This window comes from Lonchura striata, chromosome 5 (genome assembly GCF_050655825.1).
Source record: "Lonchura striata isolate lonStrDom1 chromosome 5, ASM5065582v1, whole genome shotgun sequence".
Taxonomy (NCBI): Eukaryota; Metazoa; Chordata; class Aves; order Passeriformes; family Estrildidae; genus Lonchura; species Lonchura striata.
Window position 1 is genome coordinate 8,432,143 of NC_140707.1, and position 26,375 is coordinate 8,458,517.

The 26,375-nt window shown below is 38.6% G+C and overlaps 1 protein-coding gene across 2 annotated transcripts in view; it reads right to left on the reverse strand.

Annotated features, from left to right (window-relative positions):
• Window positions 1-4,612: 4,612 nt before the first annotated feature.
• Window positions 4,613-26,375, reverse strand: part of CCDC34 (coiled-coil domain containing 34) — a 31,942-nt gene continuing 10,179 nt past the window's right edge. The window contains exons 3-6 of one of the 2 annotated variants that reach the window (XM_021539028.4): window positions 24,291-24,398; window positions 12,944-13,102; window positions 12,338-12,479; window positions 4,613-11,188 (exon numbers count right to left, since the gene is read on the reverse strand). In XM_021539028.4, the coding sequence (XP_021394703.3) occupies window positions 11,013-11,188; window positions 12,338-12,479; window positions 12,944-13,102; window positions 24,291-24,398 (585 nt within the window). In that variant the 3' untranslated portion in view covers window positions 4,613-11,012. The remainder of the gene's footprint in view (window positions 11,189-12,337; window positions 12,480-12,943; window positions 13,103-24,290; window positions 24,399-26,375) is intronic. The other variant, XM_085581220.1, reaches the window with a different exon arrangement.

The window sequence follows — 26,375 nt, forward strand, 5'->3', positions numbered from 1 at the left end:
GTTTGGAAATTATAGGAAATGTTCAAACACCTTGAAATTGAAAATTTACACCAGATTCCCCAATTTATGTAATTTTATTTATCAGTTTCTCTTTTTTCAACCTAAAATATATAGTATTCACTTTTGTACACAATAAATAGGATATACTATTTATACACCACATTTATATTTTTTTCCCTATCTTTCACTAAGAAAAATATATTCCTTACAATAGGAGCAACAGTACAAAGATTTATTTTTTCCTTCAACAACTTCAGGGGAAAAAAAAAAAGTATTTTCCCTGTTTGCGGATATGTAGGTAGACATTGCATTACCCATTGGCTGGCCTTTTTACTGGCCACACATTCTTGGTTTAGGACCCTCCTTAGGTTTAAATTGCTTATGTTTGACCTGGTATTTTCAGATTTCTTGGTATGCAAACTTTGCTTTTTGTGATGTTGTAAGAAAATTTAGGATTGAAGACCATGGGAATTCCATAAATCTTGAGTTCAGACTGACTTCAGTTATCTAAGAGAGTTTTCTTCCTCACATTGATTAGGATTCCATCATTAGTTATTTTTATGTATCAAATTACTTTTTAAAAATCTCTCATATTACAATCCAGCCAGAAACTCCTCAGCCAGAATTTCTCAGAAATGTCTGAACATTTCACTAGTTCAACATGTCTTTATTTTAAAAGGTGTTTATACTTCTGGAAAGCAGGAGAAAAGTGTTAAGTGGTAAGCTAGGAGCATTACTGAACCACCAGCCTAGTGATAGTGAACACAAAATCAAAGCTTATATACTGGATATTTCACTGTAATGAAATAACTATTTTTAAAGTACATTAATCAGATTTCATTTAGAAGATTCTGGTTTTTTTTTCACATACCACAATCTCTAACTGCAATATTATTACTACCCTGCACTCTAAAAATTTATGCATATCATTAACTCCCTACCTCATCATTGTCTCAACTGCACAAGCTCTGAAAGTCTCACAGAGGTTTCTTCACAAAAATCATCTTCCAGACTATTTTTAGGGAGCTTAATTTAACAGAGTAAAAGTTTAAGAGTATTATTTTGCTTTTCTTTCTTCTGATATTTTAGTTGCAGCAGGCAATGATGCTAGGGACCAGATGCACAACCCATACTGTCCATTGATTTGTGATCCACTTTGATACTGCTTAAGTGACACTGAAACGTCCTCAAGGACTGAGGATATTCATGCTCCTGGTGACTCTCTGTCCTACCCAAAACCTATACAACCACATAGACAAAATTCATCTTTCTCACTTATAAGACCTGCTTCTGAGTTTTCTCCATCTGAGAATTAAGAGACACTAACCACTAAAATCTGACAGACACTGGCAACTTATGTGTAGAGGAACTGGAACCCAAACAAATAGAAATTTAGTTTCAATTGGCCAGTAAAGTTGCTTATCAAAAAGCACAACATGCATTAGTTGATTCTCAGTAAATTGCTGGAAAGTTAGTTGTCGTGGTTTGACACGGAAAGAGAATTTTTTCTGGAAGGAAGAGGTCAATTTAGATATTGACCAATTGAAGGTGGACACGCCTCTGAGAGCACAGAGGAGTTAAAAGCAGAATTCCCAGGGGAACTCACTCTCTTTGGTTCCAGTCAGCGTGCAGTGCAAACCTCCCCTGCCCAGCCACAAGCTGGGTGGGGAAGGGGAAGCCCCCATGGCCTGAAGGGTAGGCCCCAAGGGTGGTGGAAGGACTGGAACCGGGCTGGCCCCTGCAGATGGAAGGATGGAAGAAATCTGGGATGTCTCCATTTCTCGCCCCCCCCCCCCCCCCGGTTTCTCTCCCGAGGGGGAGAGAGAAAGAGACGGCAGCGGTCCTGTCCTGTCAGCAATTCCACCACAAGGAAGGAGGAGCGGGGGGAGCTCCAAGGTGCCCAGTTGTGTGGGAGTTGCTGGATGTCCGGGCATCGAGCCATCCCTGGGAGTTCGGACTTTTAACCCTTCCTTGAGGAATGAAAGCTTTGTGAATTTTCCTTTCCCCTCCTCGGTTTGAAAGAGAGGAAGAGGGACACCTTGGACCCTGGGATGGGATGTTAGAAGGAGGAATTCTGGATGGGAGGGGGACAAGGAGTGGCTTTTGGCTGGACTTTTCCGTGTTGGCCACAAACTGAACCAATCTTCTCCTCCAAGAAGGACTGTGTTTTGGGAGGATGCCAGTGAGTCAAGAGACCTGCTTCAGCTGGGAAAAGACAAAAGTGGAGTGAACAGAGAAAAGGTTAGGGGGTTTGTGGTGGTGCCCCCTGTCCTGGAAAGGAAAGAGAAGAGAAGAAGATCTCTGTTCTTGGACCCTCAGCCCCAGGGGAAATGGAAAATGGGGAGGACTGTGGTCCCAAACAATGAAAAACTGAACTGTTGTTTTCTCCCCTCTTGGCAGGGAATCCTTGAAAGGAAAAATCCTAAAGGCAGTCTGACCATCCATGCATTGTGGTGAGAGCACTGTGCATGGAAAGGAGAAGGGTCACCATGGCAAACTTTTCTCCGGGCGGTGCCATGTGTGACATGGAAGCACAGGATGTGGAGCTGTGTTTCTTGGGGGGTCTGTGGCACAGGAGAGACTCTGTTCCCTCGATGGACTGAGTATTGATTGTCTGGAGGGTGGAAACCTGATTGGGGTCCAGGTTGTGTCTCACTGTGGTTTGTTGGAGTTGGGTGCTGAGGGGAGGAATGCTTTGCAAGGTTTTCATTTGATCTTTGTGGGTTTTTTTCCTTTTTTTTCCTTTCTTTTTTTTCCTTTTGTAGTAGTAGCTTAATAAAGTTTTTTTCCCTGTTATTAAGCTTGGGCCTGCTTTGCTCTATTCTAGATTCCACTTCACAGCATTCAAGGTAGGGATCACATTTTCATGGGGGCACTGGCATTGTGCCAGTGTCAAACCATGACATTAGTTTACAAAACACAACAATAAACTACCTTGATTTTCACAGCATTTTAGCTTGTGTCCTTGTTTTCAAGAAAAGTGGGACTCAATCCAAGATTGTAAGGAAACAATACCACAAGTAAGACTCAGAATGAAGTTGTAACAGTGACTATAATAGACACAGCTTATCTCAAGACACAGCTGATGCTACAGAAGCCATGGGCTGCAAAGGCACAGGTTAGACACGTGGCTCTGGTGAAGCAGCAGACCCCACACAGCAGATGTCCCCAGAAGAGCACACCATGGAAAACCCCCACCTTTCTGCAGGGTAATCTGCCTTTCTCTAAAAGCAATGCTGCACCCTGAGCATGCCTACATGTACCCACAGAAACAAAAGAACATAGTGGCAGTAGTTCACAAGGTAGGGGGCTGAAGTTAGGTGAGATAAAAGCCAACCCAAGTAACTTTCATTTTCCCTTTCCCTCCAATTACTTGAGAGAAATTTTAGGAAAGGCTTATCAGATTTACACTGATGAGCAATTTCTCAAAAATCTATCCATTTGGACACATATCACAAACTTATTACCTGAGGAAAAAAACAGCCTTTAAAAGCACTCTTGAAAGTACAGAGCACTGCAACCAGTGCTTGATGTTACAAATCAAGCTCCATTTGAAATCTATGACACCAACTCTCATCCCTCCCCTCCTTTCTCCAGCAACAGGGAGAACTCGTTTATCCAGAAAGTTGGATTATAAACTCTGCCTCAAGCTGTTGTGAGTCAAGGTTTCATATTAGATTGGTTGAGCTGCTGTTGTTTTTTCATCTTACGGCTTTTGCTTTAGATTCCCCTTAAAAACTACTGAGGGAATCTGGGGTGGACTTAAAATGCAGAAAAGTAAACTACAAGTTATCTTTTGTAACTAGGAATAGAGAGGAAAACTTTAAGTAATAACTTGTCTGTAAATAGTATTTATTTGTGTGGTATTGCACACACATAATTAGTTATAATTTACTGCCAAAGTTTTTCTGGGGCTTTGTTTTTGAAAGGGCAATCACTTCTGGCTTTTAATGTTAGTTCCAGACATTGTTTGAACTTGGTCTATGCTCTACCAGTAAGATCTTAGTATCTATTATTCAAAAAGTTCACATTTCCAAAGTGGATTTAGTTCCTAGCAGAGCATGCCTTTAATCATAATCAACAACAATAATAAGGCAGCAAAGTACGAAAGAAAATCAAAACAAAGTCATGGAAAACATGTCATGATCTGGTTCCTAGATAATATTTAATTGCATTTGGTCAGTGAGACAGTGCCTTTGACAGTGATGTTATCACTGGAGCAGCCAGGCACTCCTTTACATGCCAGCCGCTACCAAAAAGCCAGACAATTACAACCTCCCACATCACTCAGCTGTGCAGTGTGACCAGCCTCCCACACCCTGGAAAAGCACACATGGGCTTTTCACCTGGCAATCAAAAGTGCTCATTTATGAAAGTTAGCACCTTTCAGACAAGCTATAACTTTGGCAGAGAGAAGTTACTTAGCATGTCCTTGATCCAGCAAAGATTCAGATATATAACTCATGACTTTTAAATCAAGTTCTTTGATTTCATTACAAGGCAGCATTTTTTACCCATTATACATTGTCTTAAAGTTAATTAAAGAGCATACTGTGTTATTCTATGAACTATACACACCTAGACAAGAATTCTTTTTTGAGAACATGATTCAGAAGCTCATAATTCAATTTAATTCCCTTTTGTGTTAAGAAACTGAAGTAATACTAAAACTTAGCCAAATGTTTTTCATACATTTAAAAGCACATACATATATTAAGACTGAGAGAAGTAGGTATGAAATCTTCATGCAAATAAAAAAGTAATTTTGTCTGTTTCTACTAATGAAAAAGTCCCAAGATAAAACAGAACAAAACTGCTTCATAGTATTAGCAGAAGGGAGAAAACAAACCATTCCCCAGACAGACTTTGTAGATCATATCATCAGCTCCTGAGGTGTGTCTTTTGCTTCTCAGTGATTTGGTCTAGAATGTCTAGATTGCAAATCCTTCTTGCACAGGACTTACACAAAGTTTACAACTGAATACAAGCAAAATTAAAAGGAAACAGTAGCACAGTATTGTAATACTTGTAAAGTCAAAATGCCAATTAAATGTTTCTCTTCCTAGCAAGCCTCTCTGCAGAGCACACAGGAAAACACAAGTTGCAGTGCACAAATATGAGTTACCATCCACACATCCATAGCTTGCCAACCAGCTGTGTGCAGCTAAAGCTTAACTCTGATACCAAGGGACACAGCTGTAAAAATAATAAGGTTTTAGCATCAGTAGAGGTAAATTTTTTCCCACCTCAGATATTTCCACTGAAATATCATTCAAACTGTATCCAAACCCAACCTAAAACTTCCCACAGAGTACAAAAGACTAAAATATTGTCACACAGCATTTAACATACAATTAAAAAAAAAAAATCATAAATACGATTAAAAGATTTTTCACAGACCTTCTGGAATAAAAAAAAAAAAAATCAGAACTGTATCTTTCAACAACCAACTTGCTATTTTCATTAATTTCATCCATGGTACTCAGGTGAGAGAATATGACCTCGAGCTGTTTAATTTTTCAGCTGAAAGTGTTTTATTTTGTGTATATAAGTAAAAGTGCGTGGATGAGAGAATGAAACTCACATATCTCATTTTCTGAGCCACTGACTCTGGAATTATTATTACCTGTAAGCTATTATAGAAAACCCACAACCATTTCAAAAGGGATGTCAAAAGTTTCAAGAGGAGAGAGGTCAAATTCTGTAAATCTATTGACAAGGACAGTAAATTAACAACAAATCACTGGTCTAACTTAACTAGGCATGAAGTAGAAGAACATTTTAAGTGACTGTACCAACCATTTGAACTGCTTTACAAGATGATTATGCTTTAAAATCTCAAAGGCTTAGAATTAAGTGGCAATGACACACTTCAATAGTTTTAAAAGGCACAAAGTTGAAGCATATTGTCCTTACTCCTGTTTAAGCATTTTAATCCTGAAATCTCACACCTCTGAAGCAGCCTTAGAAGAACCCTAACAATTTTATATAAGAGCAACACACCCCAGACCACCTGAAATAACAAAAAAAGTATAGAGAATTTTTTTCAAAGATCTGTTTGTGTTGGAATCTCATGAAACATGATCAGCACATTCACTACATTCAGGAAATTGCATTAAATATTTTCAATTTCTAAAGCTGTTCAGCTTAACAAGGAAGCAAAAATCATTCCCTGGTCAGCATTTAAGCATGGACTGTACAAATAAATCAATAGTAACATTAGTTAAAAAAAAAAAAAAGAAAAAGAAAAAAATCATCAGCAGCACCTAAATCCTAGAGTTTCTTCAAATTACATTTTCTGTAACATTTTGTATTACTAGCTGATTAAACCAGCATGAAAATACATTCCTTGCTAAATTCATTTGGGTTATAGTACCCACTTTCCCTACACCAAGAATGCTGGTAGTTTTACCTCCCATTTTCCTTTCTGAGAAGTAGAAGTATTTGGATATGAAACAGAACTAAGGTCTGAAGCCATTTGAGTTTGAAATACATACAGGCAAGTTCCACACGGGTAATGTTCAGCTGCAATGGGCTGGAACATTACAAGTGCCAGCCAGAAAGTTTAATGTTCAACACTGGATCAGTGCAGCAGCTTTGGCACTCGGCATAATAAATATCCCTGTCCAGATTCTGCTGATGAGGGCACTTCAGGCTGTTGCCATGCATATTTGGCTTAGGACACCTCTGACAAACTGTGCATAGAGTGGCAGAGGAGAAAGTGCTGGAAGGGCACAATAACTCACTTGTCCCAGTGTATAAATTTTGGTATCGTGTGAAATAAATAATGCAGCAGAGGCATCATATTATGCCCAGCCACAGCTGCAGCCTCACCTGTCATCCATCCACCTTCCATCTTTGTTTCCTGCATCTTGGCAGCTGCATCTAGTATGGAAATTGTTTTTGCAATTTTGTTAACAACACCTTTCTAGGCAGCAATGCAAGGCACAGCACTGTGAGGATTGCTGTGGGGAAGTGAACTCCAGGTCAGCCAGAGCCCCACGCATCCTACAGATCTGCCATTGCCTCACTCAGCATCCTGTGAGCTGTGCTCAGCCTGGCACAGATATCCTAACAAAGACAGAAATCACTTCTCATCAGTGGAAATCAAACCACTGGTATTAACCCTTTAAACTAGTTGCTCTAGTGTCAGGATTTTATCTTCTAACGTCTGAGAAAGAATGGCGCAAATTATTTGCCACAACAGCATAAAATTATAGCCTTCTGTAGCACACCATCTGATGCTACAAGACCAGCCCAATTTATTGTGTAGTTGATACCTTGCTGGAAAAAATCCAAACATTATTTCTCTTCTTTAGCAAAATCATTATGTGGATTCAGCAGCTATCTTGCCTTAATCTTTTGCTGCAATTTAGTTAGGACAGAACTGTCTTTACAATGCTATGGATAAGCTACAGCAAGTGCCTCATCTTAAAGCTTCTACTTTAGGGGTTGTAAGTCTTCTAGTTAATTTTATGTCACTACAAGCAAATAAATCCAAAAAGAAATACAAAGCCATCGATATACACTCATATAATTATGCCAACACACCTCGCCACATTCAGAGAACCCGTTAGAGAAAACACTAAAATAGTATACAAATCTTCAACTAAATCAGAGTCCCAAGAAATCTCTGTAATCTAATCCAAAATTAATAATTTGCCTTACAGCAAAATACTGTCCCTTTATCTTAAACACCCACAAGCTTCACACAGCTTACCTAATAATATCAGAGTGACAGCGGAGCCACAACTACACCCAAGGGTTCAGTCATCTGCTCTTTATTGCTCTTCAGCCCAACCTTTCATCCCCTCCTGTTGATGCACTGCCCCTGTGTGCCTCTGGGCCCTGTGTGGCTGCCCAGCACACCTGGGCACTCCATGGCTCCTTACCTGCAATTTTATTCATCTGTCCTGCACAGCTGCACCCACTGGGGATGAAGATCAGCCACAGCCATGCCATTCCCAATCACCACAAACTCTGTGCCTACAATAATTCTCCTTTTTTTTCTTTTAATTTAATGCCATGTCTATCATCCCCCTACAGGGCCCTTGCTGACGAATCAGCAAATATGGTGTAAGTATCCCTTGTGTAGGCTCCACTGACTCTGGAACATGTACTGACCTTGATTCACTCCCCAAACTTTCATTTCATACCATCAAAATCCTTATAGCTACACTTCTAGAATATTGACAGTATCAATAGCTGTACAACTTCATAAGGCAACACACAAAATAACAGAGAATTCCATCAACAGCCACAACTTCATAAAGTAACACACAAGAATTACAGTTACAGAATTCCATGGACAGCCACACAACTTTATAAAGTAGCATACAAGAATAAGATAGAATCTACATATTCGCATCCTAACAGCTGCAATTCACAATCACAGTACACATATTTTACCAGCAGGTGAGCACAAGGCACTGAACAACAGAGCCACTCTGTCTCTAGCTCCTACTGCTGCTTTAACCACTTCTCTTGTTTCTTTTACAGTTTTTGTTGCATTAGATGGTCCTAAGTTATTTTCCATTATGCTCCCAGCAGCTCACCTACCCCAGGTGTTAAATCCAGTCTGGTCCATCAGGCAGCATCCCCCTACTGCTCTCAAGGCTACGCTGGGCTCCATCTCCACCTCATCCTACAGCAAAATCCCAAATAATGTTGGAGTCACCATTATATGGGAATGATGCTGGACCCACCACTGACACCAAAGAAAGCCTTGAGAATCTGCTTACCACCTTTTATCCCCTCCTGTTGATGCATTCCACCTGTGTGCCTGCTCAGCACACCTGGGCACTCCGTGGCTCAGTGCTGGCAGTGCTGCTCACCTGCTTTTCACAGCTGCACCCACTGGGGATGAGGCTCAGCCCCACTCCCAAACACCACACACTGGGTGCCTACAACATAATTATGAAACTTCTGAGTCTGACTAGACATTTCCACATGGTAAAATGGTGAGATTAACAACTAATCTATTAATCCACTAGTTTCATACCCATCTATTGCAGAGGTTCTTATAGAAAAAGATGAACACACAGTTCTACATCCTGAAGATAATGTGCAAACTTCTGTGTGCTCCTACTTACCAGAAACACAGTTTGATGTTCCATGTAGTTTACAGACTCCAGACTTCTCCTAAATGCATACAGTAAAATTAAGACTTTGTGAAAGGCTAAATGCAAACACAAACCAAATAATCTATCAGTGCAAATCCAAATGTAAGGTGTTGGTTGCAGTCTTGTTAGCATTTGTCACTATCTAGAAAGAACAAACACAGGCATACTGTATAAACTGATTCACTCAAATTAATAGTACAAGTAATGTATTAAGTATAAACTTGACAGGAGATAGTTTAATATTAGTTACAACTTGCTCTGAAGAAAATAAAATACACTATTAAGCCTAGAACTAGAATCAATAGAACACTTACTTTCTAGAATGTGACTTAATGTGTTTTCTTACCATAGAAATTTTATAATAGGCAATATACTTTTTAATATTTTAACTTTTAAAGGATAACAAGGTATTTCTCAAAGTGATACATCTACAACAGGAAAAATAAGTCTTCTTTATTTCTAAGTTTTCCTTTTCACCATTAATAACTGAATTGTTGAGATTGGAATGGATCTCTAGAAATCATCTAGTCCAACTCTGTTGTTCAAAAGAGGGCTAGCTGGAGAAGATTTCTCAGGGCTTTGTCCAGTCAAGTTTTGAGTATATCAAAGAATGGAAACTCCATAACATCACTGGGCAATTTGTTCCAGCATTCAAGGACTCTCTCTTAAATATTTTTGCCTCATGTTTAAGTGGAATTTCCTGTATTTTGATTTCCACTCACTGCCTCTTCTCCTCTTGCTGGTCACTACTGAGGAGGGTCTGATCTCTCTCTCCAGCCATCAGGTATTTACAGACATTGCTCAGACGTTACTGAACTTTCTCTCCTTCATGCTGAACAGTCACAGCTCTCTCAGCTTCTGTCTGTCAGATGCTGCAATCCTTTAATCATCTTTGCGGCCCTTCACTGAGCTTGCTCCAGAACATCAGCGTCAGTCTTTTCCTTGCACGCCCAGGAATGGGCACAGCACTTTTGAGTGTGTTCTCACAACGCTGTGGTACAAGGGACAGACTCCCCACTTTGTTGCCAATGCTCCTCCTCATGCAGCCACATCCATCACCTGTCCAGGTGACTGAGCTGAGGCTGACTACTGGCCAGCAGTTCTGCATACACACCCTTCCTGAAGGCCGGGTTGATATTCACTTCCTTCTAGCTCTCGGGAACCTCCTCTTATCACCAGATCTCTCAAAGATAATTGTGAGTATCCTTACCATGACATTTGCCACTTCCTCAGCATTCTCAGAAGCATCCTACTAAATCCCACAGATTCATGCATGTTCATCACTGGCCCCAAACTTCACATCCCTGGTTTGTAAATATCAGGGTCAGCAAAGAGCCTGTGCTTCCCTGAAGAGCCTCCATCCATTTGTTGCAGCACTCCAGCAATGTAAGCTATCCCACTATAGCTCTGTAATCCCAGTGACATGATAACCCTGGAACTGAGGCAGGCCAATTCCTTCTGCACTAAGCCAAGAACTGTTTTAAAATTTGTTACAAATTAAAACACAACAAAACAACTTTTTACAAATTAAATTTATCTTTAAAATAACCTAGTTAATACTGTTGCCCAAAAGAATAATTACATATACAACAATTCCTTCAACAACAAGAGAGGAAAGGAATAAACAATCTTGTGCATTTTATTGGCATTGAGGTATAGTCCCATTACAATTTATCTTTTCCTTTTTTATTTTTTTTTTAACTAAAATGCAATATAGAAAAAACATTAAAAGCCTGATTGGTCAACCAGCAGTAAATACAAAACTTGCTGACAAAAATGAAAAAAAGACAAAAAGAAAGGCACAAAGCAATCTGCACTGGGTATATAAGTACACAGAACTTCACATTTATGGTCCAATTTGGTCGAGATTTTAAGAACATTTTTTCTGGACTATAACTTCTTTCTGCACAGGTTACTCCTGGGCTTAGAAATCACCACTGGTAAAGATGCATGTGGCTTCTTCATAGCAGGAACTCTGTCTTCTTCTGGGGGAGGCACATGTACTGGTTTCCAAGGAATGGGATTACAATATGCTGGAACTGGATACAAATTTCTATCAGCACTCCCTAAAACATTTAGAAAATACACATAACTAAGAAGAATAGTTATTGCCAATGCAAGCAGTTATAATAATTACCTGGACTAAATACAACACAACAATGTCTTCAGAGAAAGACAGCACAGGCCCATCACATAATTTAAGTGACCCAAAATGATAACCAATCCACCTTTTTGTTTTTTAAACAGTAACTGGCATAGTCTTCATCTCTACTTAAATGATAAGCAGGTTGAATGCTCACTGCTTTGTGTTCTTAAAAAGTGTAAATGTCTACAAATTGGCTACTTTGTTTTACAAAACCACATGACAGATACACTTCAAAGTTTGTAATACATTATACTGAATGCCACAAGTGACTTGACAAATATTTTTCAAAAATCATTTAAATAAACGACTACAACTGTCAGTATGTATTGCAGGTCCAACCAAAACATGAAGGCAAGGTATATCACTACTTACAAATAAACGTAAGCCCAAGAGTAAAGGTTATTCACCTGCTTATACCTGTCTCTTAAACATACAGAGATCACAATTTTGGTCTCAAAACTATTTCTCTTGCAAAGTCAAATAGAAGCAATTATTTTAGTTGTGCAGAAAAAAAACATATTTTCAGACAAAAATGGAACAGGATTACAGAAGCCAAGAAGGTGCAATGCAGGTGAAAAGTGAAACAGAAAGAAATTTTAGCTCCATACAGGTTGATGCCCCTGTCTCCTTTTTCAGACAGCACTTCTGTCAGCTTCTAATTGTTCTAGTGTCTCAAAACCCCACCTCTTTTCTAAGGGGAATTCAGGTGTGCTGACACACACCTTCTGGAGCAGGAAAACTAACTTCACAAGGACACAACTAATTTGCTTCACAGGAGCCAGTGCTCTAGTGATTCCTGTACCTGGTAAGAAAAATCAGATAAAAGCATCCTTTGGTACGCCACATAATTATCTCAAATAACGTAATTTTACTCCAAATAAAAAAAAGGTAAAGAAAAATACAGAAAAGGTGTCAATCTGTTCCCCTGACTTATAGCATAGTGTAAGTAATCATTCTTATGTGCCAAAATTAGACATTAGATGAGTGTCTTAAGCAGCCTTCATTTTACACTAAAAGGAAGGATCCTCAAACTTAAGTCACTACATAATTGTGTACTATACATACAAACCTGTAGACCTCCCATGTGGGAAACCATAACCATTTAAATGAGGTTGTGGTTTATTTCTAGCATTTTGCAGCCATTCCTTAAAGACTTTCTCTGATCTTGTTCTCTTCTCCTGTAGCTCAGCCTCCCGTTCTTTTTCTTTTTCCTAAAAATAATAATAAAAAAAAATAAGGTACTCCTAGACAAAGTCCTGTACAATATACACAAAACAGTGAATAATTTTTTGCAGATTTCCAGACTGATGAATAAAATTCTAATATTTCTTCCAATACAAGCACCTTTTCCTAAAAATTGAAAAGATGCATTTTTCGGTTTAAGACTGAATAAAAAAACCCAACCCCCAACCTACATGTTACTCCAGTGTTTCCCTGAGAAAAAAAATCAAAGGCAATTAACAAAAATGCCAAACTGCATTAAACATGCACCTTACTTTGCTGACCATACCACAGTGTCTTTAAGGCACTAACACTGTAACTCTTCAAACAAATTTCTTCATGTACAACACTGCCATTTGATGTCCATGTAAGATTTGAATATATCAAATCTGAATCTGCAATAAATTGCAGATTAAGTAACTCCATACAAATAAATTATCAGTTAATTTAACACCTTCTCTTTTTTCTTCTTTTCTGCCTCTTCAGCTCTCTTCTTCTCTAGCCACTCTTTATACTTTTCATCAGCCTTTTCTTTTAACTGCATTTTTTCTAGTTCTCTTGTGGCTTTTTCTGACATTTCTTTGCTCAGCTTTCGTTTGCTTTCTCTTCTTTCCTATGTGAAACATATCCAAGAAACAGAATAGAAATTTTTAGTATATTTCAATGAGCAATTCTTTTGAGGAATACTGTAAATTTTATTACACAATTACAAAGAAAATTATCCTAAACATTAAAAAATATGTGATACTGTAAGCTCTTTGAAGTCAGAACCTATTCATTGCTAGATTCCAGGTATGATAGACATAAACCTGTCAAAAAAGATGATAAAAATTTACTTCAAGGTCTCCTCTGGTTTACCACTCTGTTATATTTATTCAGAGATTTTTTTCAAACACTTCAGACACATCTCAGTATTTCTGGGAATGAAATACATGTTGCAATTCTCAACAATGGTGTGTTAACTACTTGTCAGTGAATCTAGAGCAAACTCCAGTTCCAAATGCAAGTCAGGTAAACTGCCCCCTTCTAAGAGTCATTGAGATATGCAGATTGTTCAGCACACTTAAGCATAAATTAAACAGTAAAAAAAGTTCAACTAAAAACACAGTTCATATTTTGTGGTATTCTATTAAATATGTTATACTTTTTAGTTTATTTACATAGGGACTACTTCAATAATCAATCCACACATTTCTCCTATTCCAATTATGAAAGGGAGAATGAAAAAACACATTCTAGGCAGGGAAGGCAAAATGTAACCTGAGTGAAGTGAAATTGCTACCTTAATGATTCGGAAGACAGAATACACCAGAGGTGTCATTCACTTGCACATCTTTTCAGTGTGTTTGCATCCAACAACAATGTTCTGAGGATCTTTCTCTAAGCAAACACATATCCACTGGCCTTTGCTTGATCTGGAGAGGGAGGTATTTTCATCTGAAGAGTGGCAATAGCTCTCATTTGTGTTCCTTGTAACCCTTATGAAGTGTCTGGAATTTTTCTGATTTGATTCTATTTCTGTTTAACTCACTTAGCTCTGAAGCAACTGCATACATGTGCAGAAGCAAAAATCTACCAGACAAGCTGTGCACATGACTTGGAAGAGAGGCACAAGACTAAAGACCAGTTCCTCTTAATAGAAAGGAGCTGCTGAAAAATTATGTTGCTTTTCTTTTAAGAAATCATTTACTTATACAACTCCCTGCGCACTCCCCTTGAACAAAGGAGATGGGTAACTTAGCAGAAACTCATACTGACTCAGAATTATTACAGTTGGCAGTATGAATATAAATGCCTAGAACTGCAGCTGCACACTATAATGAATAAATAAATGAAACATAGGAAAAACTCAAGAAAACCAGAAATATATTCCCATTGCACCATTATATATTACCATTTTTCCCATTAAAAGAACAAAACGGCAGAAATCTAGAGCTCTCCCTGCACGTCCCTCTCCCACCTTTTTCCTAGGTTTACTGCACTTATGGAAACTTCACTTATGCCTAATGAAGAAGAAGCCATGATACTGCAGCAGGGGACCAACCACAATTCCCTCAGTCTGGTCTGAACAGCATGGCCTAAACCTGCTGGCCCAGTGCTTGTCCCCCCACACCAAAACCACCAGCAATCCAATAAAGCAGCATGAAGAGAATGAAAACTTCAGCTTTTATTGGTCTGGAGCACACTGACCTGATTTCTGCCAGGAAAGAGGGCAGCTTACAGAACCACTGGAGGTACTGTGTCCTCTTCTGTTTGCCAGCACCAGGAGCATTACTGCAGTTTCAACATCAACAGCTGTTCTAGGCACTGTGGGATTTCACCCCACCCACCTCTGTTACAGGCTAGGCTTTATTAGCTTTATCTACCATAATCTCCAAGGGGGTTGCTGCTCCAACTAAAATCACGATACTTTCAGTAGTACTACTCTGGCACACTCTTGGCAAATATTCTTATTTGACAACAAAGACTTCTTTGTGGACACAACTTCACAAAACAATTCCAAGTAGCTTTTTAGTTCTATTTTCTCCTTGATTTTTTGTTGTTTGGTAGGTTTTTTTTTTCCATTTTACTTTTAATACATGCTAGCAAATATCAGCTCAATCTGTTTTGTAGTGTAGGGAAAATGGTCAAATATGAATACACTCCAACTTCAGTGCATATTCTGGAATGTAAAACTTCACAGAACTGTAAAACAATTGGTCTTATTAAAATGATTTCACAACAGTGAGGCCTGTACAACCAAGACTAATAAAAAAATACATCTCATTCTGGGAACTAAAAAAACTGATATTCTGAAGTGGTTTTATGCTAATGAAGCATGGAAATAAGATCTTTCTTAACATGAAATAAAAGTTTCTGCATTTTAAAATGTTGAAAATAAATGAATGTATTTTTGGCAAATTATTCAAACATTACCTTCCTGAAAAAAAAACCAAATAACCAATTGTCTAAGCTTTCCCTCCTCTTCATCTACAATTCATCTCAACCTCTTTTATTCAGAGCTGTTTCTCTGACTCTTCATCACTAAAGAGCCCCCAAATGCACCAACAACACCGGTTCTGAGACAATGGTTGTCTGGGACACATAAAAAGCATTAATGTAAATGAGAGGTATCTGTGAAATCAGTGAGTTAAACTATGGAAGATTTTGCACATTTTGTTGTCTGCTGACTCACCTGTGATACACACAAAATAAGTTACAAAACTAAGGATCATCCAAAAGTAGTCTTTAGCTAAGGGTCTTATTGCAGAAAAGACATAAAAATGAATATAGGAGAAATCTGGAAAAGAAGAGCTACTTCCATACCTGCGGGTATGGTTATATAATGGAAAACCATTATAAGCAGAAAGTAGACTAAAATTTTTTCTAAATACTATAAAAGAAAGGCAGGGAGGCTTCTTAACTTAGGTGTTTGAGATCACAATACTTAGATGAGTTTAGCTACCATCTAGGCTGACTCAAAGTTAAATTAGGTCCCATGTAAACAATAACATGCCATACACACTACCATGAAAGCCATAACTAGTGCTAAGTTTTACCTCCAGTGAGACATCCCTAAGACAGGGTGACTCCCTGCAGAACTGCTGACTTTACACTGCCTAGAAATTTTTCTGCAGACAAATCAGAAATGCTTCTTCTTCCTCTCACAATCAGAACAGATTTTGCTTCATGTGGACAACACAATCCCAGCTGCTTTAGTAACCTATTCCATGTCAAGCTTCTGTCACCCTGACTGTCCCAGCTTTTTTCCCATCCTCATTTAAAAAGTCCAGCAAAAATACTATGAATGTATATATTAATGTACATATTATTCACCCCTTCTCTTACTTTCCTTCCATGTGTATGTCAGGGAAGAAATTATTTTTTTATGCTTGGTGTTGTTTAGATTGGGTTTAAAAAAATCTCTTTGATCTTGTGCTCAAAACAGTCACAATCTATTCACTAAACCTCCAGTAAATTTACATACACTACCATATAGCTGTGGGCATTACCTAAATTAAGGTACTGATTGCAAAACATCCAATTACTCATTGCAAGAAAGGCTTGTTCTCCTGCCACCCAGGCCAAGCATGTGATTACGGAGAAAGGATACAAATCTACCCTGAAGGTTCAGTGCTCTGTGCTGTGATTCTATCACGTCTCAGAACCCAATGAAGCCTGGCTTAGATGAGCCCCTGGAAATCCCCCACCCCACATAAATCACCTGCGACTCTGCCCACAGCATGCATCTTACTGGGTCAGTGCTAACTACTAACTTCTCAAGAAAAATCACACCTACATGGATGTGCTGAGCGGTCAAAGCATTTTAAAATTTGAAGAAGCATGCCACTTCCTTCCTGGCAGAAGGTAGAAATAGTAAATAATTTTCCACGCAGGAAAAAAACCAAAACCTAATTGCTTTTGAAACAGAGGCACTATATCCAACTAGAAGAAAACTACTAGAATATGAATTTCTGAATTTTCACATCAACAATTAAATGAGAGGCTGGAATGTGTAAAGTGCAGTGGTGTTTTCTGTTCTGCATTTTCTCTATAGACTGTCACTGGGTAGACATTTCCAGAAACTAATGATGTGGTTGAAATTTTTAAGATACTTCTCAAAGCAATCCCTTCCATCTTATGGTCTGCAGAATACGACAACATTTTTCTTTTCACAGATAAGTGTTCTACTTCATGGCTGTTTGCTGACAGCTAGCATATTCTAGCAGCAGTTAATACTGACTGATAGCAAAATATAAGAAAAGCCCACACTGCCAACATCAGAACACCTAATTTACTTGTTTATCCTCATAATAATTGTGGACATCAACCACGTCTAGCAGTCTTGGAAATCTGGGTCATTCAAACAAACTAATTCTCTTTTCAACTTTGCCCTGTAACACAACTCAGTGACCAGACAAAGCCCACATGAATACTTTTGAATCTCTCTCTAGAATTTCCATGTGAAAACAGTAAGAGGCTAGAAGGGAGGTCAACAACAGCCTGAGCTGCAGATGGCTCTTGACAAGTGGGTTTATATCGATTTACTGCTCACACAGTCAGTGCAGATCCCACTGCAGTCTGGGACTGCAGAATTACTGGATCTTTCTCCCAGACTGTGTTCATTTCATGTGGGGACTCAACATGTGTGACAAACATGAAGTTTTAGTGTACTTAGTTCCTGGAACACTCTTGGGATCTTCAAAAGAATGTGAACTCCACAAATGCTGTTGAAATATATGAGCACACATTCACCTTTCACACTGAACTCCTCTTCCAAAACTCTGGAACTCATTCTAACACTCACCATGAGGAATTAGCTCATTGTACTTACAGAAATCTAAAGGTAATTAGGATTTAGCTAGAACCTAAAATTATAACAATGGCATTGGTCATGCGTGACATCACAGAAACATTTTGTGTTATCGTGGTTTGACACAGGAAAAATCATTTTCTCAGAAGGAAGAGGTCAGTATCCAGTCAGGGGTCAGGTTTGGATGCTGACACTTGGGGTGACCAGCTGAAGGTGGACACGTCTCTGAGAGCACAGAGGGGTTAAAAGCAGAATCCCAGGAGAACTCGCTCTCTTTGGCTCCGGTCAGGGCGCAGTGCAGCCTCTCCCCTGCCCGCCCGTGGCTGGGTGGGGAGGGGAAGGCCTGACTGAGGTAGGCCCAAGGGTGGAGGGGGCTGGAACTCCCGGCAGATGGAAGGGTGGAGAAAATCTGGGATGTCTCCGTTCCCCCCCAGAGTCGAGAGAGAGAGAGACAGCAGCGGCTTGTCAGCAGTACGCCGCAGGGAAGGAGAGGAGCGGGGGGTGCCGGGGCCGCAAGGTGCCCAGCCGCCCGTGGGAGCCAGAGGATCCGGCAGAGCCAGCCAGGGAGTCCAGACTTTAACCCTTCCTGAGAAATGAAAGCTTTGTGAAATCTCACTCCTCCTCAGTCTGACAGAGAGGAAGAGAGACAGCCTGGGACCTGGGATGTTAGAAGGAGAAACTCTAGGTGGGAGGAGATGATGGGGTGGATTTTGGCTGGACTTTTTCTTGTTGGCCACAGACTGAACCGATTTTCTCCTCCAAGAGAGACTGTATTTTAGGAGGACGCCGGTGAGCCAAAGAGACCTGCTTCAGCTGGGAAAAGACAGAAGAGGAGCGAACAGAGAAAAAGTTAGAGAGGTTGGTGGTGGTGCCCCCCGTCTTCAGGGAAGAAGAAGAGAAAGATCTCTGTTCTGGGACCCTCAGCCCCAGGGGAATATGGGGGGTACTGCGGTCCCAAAAATGAAAAAACTGAACTGTTGTTTTTTCCCTCTTGGCAGGGCATCCTTGAAAGAGAAATCCTAAGAGCAGTCTGTCCGTCCATGCATTGGTGGTGAGAGCACTGTGCATGGAAAGGAGAGTGTTACACTGGCAGATTTTCTCCGGGCAGTGCCATGTGTGACATGGAAGCACAGGATGTGGCAGCTGTGTTTCCTGGGGATCTGTGGCATGGGAGGGACTCCTCTCTCCCTCGATGGACTGAGTATTGATTGTCTGGAGGGTGGGAACTTGATTGGGGTCCAGGTTGTGTCTCACTGTGGTTTGTTGGAGTTGGATGGTGGGAAGAGGAATGTTTTGAAAGGTTTTAATTTTGAATTTTGTGTGTGTTTTTTCTTTCTTTTTTTCTTTTATAGTAGTGTAGTAGTAGTAGCTTAATAAAGTTTTTTCCCTTGTTATTAAGCTTGGGCCTGCTTTGCTCTGTTCTTGATCGCATTTCAACAGCATTCAATTGAGAGGCTGCATTTTTATGGTGGCGCTGGCATGTGCCAGTGTCAAACCATGACTTGTGTAAAGACTTTTCAGGTCCAGAGAGTAAAAGACCCACAATATGGAAAAAAATATCCTTAAGAAATTAAGCCCAGACTCACACAAAAAAAAAATTAGATATGTAAAGAACAACTTAAATATGTAAACAGAAAATTTTAATTCTTAAATGCAGTTAGTTCTCATGACTGGAAAGCATTTATACTAGAAGTTTCCCCCACAAATACACTTACACTTAAACAAGTGGACATCTTAGCATCTCTTTCAAGTCTAAACTGTCAGCAAAAACTACAGGACATCAGGCTCTACATTAGCAACCAGTGCTTGACTCAACAACAGCTCAGCTGTAAGAACATTCACCTAGACAGGGAAGATGTGGATTTAATTACATTTTTGCCAAAGGAGATTCCAACTAACACATCCCCAAACTGCAGGCTGGCATGACAGGATTTTCCACCCATTCTGTGGGAGTGCTACCATTGCTCATAAAATCATTAACAAGTCATTGGATGAAAGAAAGGGAGCACAAGCAAGCATAGCTTTCACACTTGAAAGTCATGCTCAAGCTGTGGAACAATCTGTTCTCTGTATTAACCATGCTGAGATAAAATACACATTAAACTAAAAGCCTTTGGTGTAAGAGTTGGCACCTAGGTGTCTCTTCTGTAGGAACCAGCACACCAAAAAAGGAAGTCTGCTCCAAGAACCCTGTCATTCATTACTGCACACTGTGTTGGTTCTAGGCTTTCATATGCTCCTTAATGCTTTTTGCTTCTCATAAAGACTTATCACCCAACAGCATAATAAATGCTACAACCAACATTTTCAATGAAAAAGCATTCAAACAGAACTTTTTCCATCCTGCACCTAGTTCTCATTAAAAATTCTATTTTTCAGTAAGTAAAGGGGACTTACTGAAAAGAAAAGAACCATAAGAACTGTTGAGCATCCAAATACTATTTTTAATGCCTGCTTGGTAATATTTACTTCTAAGGGAAAAAAAGTGTTATCTTATTCTCTATTCAACAAAGCAGAAAGTATTAGAAATTCTACAGTCAATTTTAGATGGCTATTAAAATAATTGTTTTTTCCAATGGAAAACTGCAACTTCACTACTTGTGCTCTTACAACTTTGCTATGCATCACATTATTACAACATAAAGAATTACATGCAAAGACTAAATACAGGGATGTTAACAAAGTGAGTTTCAGAATGACAATTATTTTGGAATTCAAGTATTCCTCTTTGGGGATTTCTGTCACTGTTGCAAACATATGCATAATACATGTAGTTGGCTTTGGTTTGGATGGAGTTAATTTGCTTCATAGCAGCTCCTATTGAGCTATGTTTGGATTTGTGAACAAAACAGAGTTTGCTGATAACACAAGTTATCACCAATCAGTGCTTATAAAGCTTCAAGATCTTTTCTGCTTCCCACCCCATCTCACCAGGGCAGTCTGGGGGTGCACGAGGAGCTGGGAGGGGGCACAGCCAGAACTGACACTGACCAACCCAAGGGAAATCCTAGATCATCCTGCTCAGCAAGAAAAGCTGGGGGGAGCAAGGGGGACCTCAGCTGCCTCCTGGGGCTAACCCACAATAGTAATAATATAGATATTTATATGTACACACATGTATATGTATGAATTGGACACTCTAGATATTTCTAAGTTCATGCTCTACTGACATTGTAAAAATGAAGCAGCTTTGCAGTCAGTAAAGGTGGATTAAATGATTTAAAGATACCTTATTAGATTGTAGAAGGTAGAGTGCACTGCATCAGAGTTGATTTTTTTAATATGCAATCATAAAGCTGTTGTCATCAGACCTGACCTTTAATCCTAATATTTTATTCGGCAAAAATTTAGAAGTGGTTCTGACTGTGATGACGATGTTAAGGAATTAAACTGTCATGGCAGTTTACAGACTCTTCACAGTTTATGCATTCACAATGCATTTCTCATACTCTGATTTGAATCCAGTACTTTGATCTAATCAGTAATTCCACAATTACAGGCACCTTACTAAAGTGTTTAATCCCACAGCTGATGATAGGAATAAAAGAGATTTCACATAAAATAGGAACTGAACACCAAGCTTACTTGTTCAGCATTTATAACCATAGTCGCTTCATTTTTATCAATAAATCTAACAGTAACTCAGAAATAAACATTTTAGTTACATTAAAAAAAAAATCATGTTATGTTCATTTTCCTTCTGGAATCAAAAGCATGCTTAGTATTATTTTAGAGTTAAAATATTTCAATTGATACTTGTTGAAAAGTAAACAGACAATTTACTGTTTGCCAAGAAATGGCTCAACTTTAAGAGGCAGAGAAAGTAAGACTATTTTTGTCCAGGAGGGATCCAGTATCTTACTGAAAATTGTAAAGTCATTATTAGGTCCAAGATAGTGCCTAAAAACTGGTTTTATTAAGCTTTTAATTGCTAGTGAGCTGAAATTTTTGCCATGAACAAGTATTTGTATAAACTATTTCATAGCTTAGAATGTCCTTGGATGGCTCATATTTCAAAATATTACTTCTAGTTAATTTACAACCTCTAAGAACCACAAAAGCTATTTACATAGAAGAATACTAGTTAGGATTCCTTTACTTTCAAAAATAGTTTCTGTAAAACTATTAGAAGCATAAGAAAACTGTAACAGCATATAATTTTTAATCTATATTAAATAATTAAAAAAACCAATAGTGAACAAAAACAGTGTTCAAGCTTTGCTTCCTAACCTCACCCTAAAGGACTATATTTAACAGTTAGAGAGCATCACAACTAAAACTGCCATGCAAAAATACTGGCTTGACATATAGAAAACCAGAATTCTTTTATGCATATGCAAACATTTTAATTCTGACATAAATACCTCTCACATTCACAGCACAAAGACTGTTTCAGCAGTGTCTCCTGGTGCAGGATGCTCAAGAGTTTTCATGTGCACTCAAGTGTGCCTTCCTTTCTTTATCCCTACAGTACTGACCAATGGGAAAGGGCACAGACTTGTGGAGACTACAGAGATAAGATCCCTGAAAGTACCGACTCCTCCAAATAAAGCATTTTCTACTCTCTGCACACAGGGCTCAGAACTAATAACTGAGTTTGAAAAAGGTGAGTGTTTAATACAAATTTCAGAGAAACATACTGCAAGTTTTGCCTCAAGAAGCATCTTTTGATACTACTATGAGAAAATGAAGTGTCTTCCAATACTTATATTGGAAAACACTTATATATACACACGCTCCCCAAGAAAATGATGTCAACTGTCAGTGCTCATGACTCTTACCTCAACTACAGTTGAAATCTTGATGCACCTTTAAACATCTTAGTCATGGAACTGACATATTTATCCTTCAGCCTGCGTCCAGATCCACAAATAAGCTTACAGAAACTTGAAGTGGGACAGGCTACACAGCACAAATGTTAATATCCTATGGACAGCTAAGCTTTTAAATTTTTAAATTCAGTTTATCCTTGATTTGAGTGTGGTTTATATGAAAGACTAGTCAATAAATCACCTGATTTAAATGAAAATCAGCTTACTTTTCTAAATTACTTGGCCTAAGGATGATGCTATGCTTCCAAAACATAGTTTGATAAAGTCCAGACACAAGCATTCTTTTTCTCCTGTCCTCTGGGCTGCTGTGATTACCATAAAAAAGACCTCCCAATCCCACTGACAACAGAATATAAGTTGCTAATCAGTAAATCCACAAAGTTCCAAGGAAAATGCAAATAAGTAGAAATTTATGGAGTTGAAGGGGGTGGTAGGGGTAGTAAGGAAGAGACAGAAGGAAAACTTCTGGTTCTGAACTGGAACTATTTTAAGAGGCAGACCAATTCCTTCAAGTGTTGAAGGAGTAGTGAATGAACTAATGAATAGCTACAGACACCCAGAATTTAATTCCCATTTAAATGTCATTTTGGAAGAGGAAAATTGAATTGTATGTGCTGAATAATAAATCTACTTTTTCCTGTGTACTTTAATTAGCAATATAAATCATAAGAAATTAATAGAGCAGGATAGGTTCTGAAATGGGTTTCTGCCAATTATCCAACCAGCATTAAGACTAAAATTAATTAGGTTAGATCCAAATATATGTTACTGTAGTGGTTCTAGGCTGAATCTGAAGGAGTTCTAAAACCATGAAAACAAATGTATGAGGTCTGCCCATCCAACCCAGCTAGTGCTGTTGTGCTATTTTTAGTGAATTTTCATCTGTTTTTGCTCAGAAACAAAGTAAATATAGCGAACGGCTGGTATTGCTGCAGGCCACAAAAGTATTAACACATGAACTGCCAGGGCTGGACACACCCTGGTGTCCCAAGGGTTCCCATTGCTGCCACCCAGAGCATCTGTGTGCTCACCTGGTGTGATACAGCTGTCACACAGCCCCACTGGGATCATCATTCTGTCTGTTTCTGACCCTGGACCCAGACACTCCCTCAAGAGAACTTAAAAAACTTTTGATCCCACCCAGAAATTAATTACTGACTGAAGGAATTCCCAATTACTAACTGTGGTGTACTGAGAATTCCCTCAATTTGGCCCCATACCTCAATTATCCCTCCTAAACCATATCCTGTGGTAAATACTCCTTGCCTGATTTAAACTACATCCCTCTTCTGACTCCCCCTGGTATACAAAACATCGCACACAGTCAAGAGGTACACTTAACCAAAAATGTTTGGGCACTGAAGCTGGGAAGTCTGGGTACACTGAAGACCAAAACCCCAGCTATCATCAGCAGAAGGCTACTGCACAGGATGTACACCAATTGTCAGTTCTCTGAATACTCAGAAAACAAAACCCTTTGTACCTTATGGGAAAAAAAAAAAGTCAGTCTTGAAAAAATGTTTAGCTGCTTTGGTGTGTTTTTATAATTTTAAATTAAAGCAGCCATTTACTCAGCAAACTGAAAACATGGATGTCCAAACAGACTGAGTAAATTTTAGACAGGCTTACTCAAGCATGGCATGTACTAGAATATTTCCAGCCAAAGCAATATTTACCTCTTCTCTCTTTTTTTGGACCCATTCCTTGTGTTTCTCTTCAGCTATCCTTCTTCTTCTTTCACATTCTTGATTTTGCTTCATTTCCTCAAGCTGTTTATTCATTTCCTAATTACAGAAAAAGTATGCATTTCAAATCTGTGGTGACCATTTACAGCAATACTGGCAGTAGTACTGCAGTTAAAACAATGTAAGCATTAGATTTGGGTATTTTTTCCTTCATTAAGATTTTGGAGAAGAAAAATTGCAGTCAACATAGAAATACTATGAAATACAAACAGTGAAACATGTATAATTTTTAGGATATTAACTGGAAATCCATCTTTTAATTAGGCTTTGGAAGCAATTAAATGCATCAAATCATTCCTCAGTTTATTGAAATGCCTTTTTAGTCAGCAGACTCTTAATTTGCAGCAGTACTTTCCTACAATATTTAAAATTTACACTGTGTACTGCTCTGCTCTGTGGAAGGTATCAAAAGCTAAGTGAAATATTATTCACCTGTGATTTTTAGTACCAGAACTACTTGAACTTTAGGGCTTAATCCAAGGCTTAATAAAGCCAAAATTATTGCAGATTCTAGCAAATTTTGAAACAGGAGTTTTCATTTGAAGATGAGAGAAGAAATTTCGAAGTATATTTACATGACATACAGTATACATGCAAACATTTCTATCTCTCCAGTGAACTTAATAAAGAAAAAATGTAACTAAGGAGACAATTTGAGATGCCTAGCTTCTCCAACAGTAGCACTAACAAAAAGTGCTAATTTTCAATTAAAAGTCATACCTTCAAACACCGACAGATGTAATTATTTCCATGAAACTGATTTTATGGGCCCTACGCTGCAGTCAGTTTCAGCGACAACCCCCTTTTCTTAGGACATCAGTAGAAGCTTACAGAAAACTCAAACACCCACAATACAGTGACAGTTTGAAAATAGTTGTTGCTGTATTGAGGCAAAGTCACAGCAAATGACATCTCTTTTGAGTTGCAAGACACCTGTATTGCAGGGATCCTGGTTTCTGTAAAACCTAATGGAAGTCTAAGTGCCTTAGAAGACCCAACCTAATTCCACTTCAAATGTTTATCCACCTTCTTGACATTCAGGGAAGACTTGGTACTAATGTCAGCAAAAGATCTGGAATTTCACTGTTGTTTCTTGGAATACCAGTTTAAAATACCTTTATTATGCAAAGAGAGCAATAATTTTTTGTATAAATATCACATTTTTTATTCTCTTCTGGCATCTTCCAAAAATGTTCATTATATTTTTCCCCCAAATATAAGCTTTTTACACTGCCTTGTTGCATTTAATATCTAATGTTTTCAAAATCTTACAAACTATCTGTCTAGTTCTACATGGCTTTAAGTAATGCTTGTTCTTAATATTTAGTTGAGAGACAACTGCTAGCTTACATTTACATTACAAATCCAGAATATAAATGGAAAGGCATGAAAAATTTGGTGAATGCGGATTAACAAATCGAAGCCTATTCCTCAAGTTTAACAAACTACTTTGGTGTACTGCTGACCTGTAAAATTCTGTTCCTGAACCTTCCAGTGGTACGTGTTTAATACAGAGTATGAGGTAGCTCACATAAAACACCTGCATGCTATACTTTACAGATACATGGAAAGGCAAGGAAAACATTCAAGGTCAAATAGTTAATGAGTAACTAAAGTGAGAAGTTATCTAATTTTGGTGTGATTGTTCTAATCACCAGACAATACTTCCCATTTGATCTTCAACAATGGTATAATTTAACCAACTGCCACTACAAACAGAGTGATCAAGAAAAGATAGGGTGCTCTCACTTAATTGTGTCCCAGCCCTGGTTCTCAAAAACTGTTCAACTCTAATGGGGAAAAAGACAGAATGAAGAAAAAAAGTGCTGTAACAGGGATCCCTTTCCAGGGAAAGGACACCAAACAGTTGTAAAATTACACGCCAAGTAGGCAACAATACTGTGCCTCAAAACTAACCAAGTAGCTTGGCATACTTACAATCAGCACACACCTCATTTTCTTCTACAACCTACATGCCTGCCTACATTCCCATGACAAAAATCAAGGCATTAATTA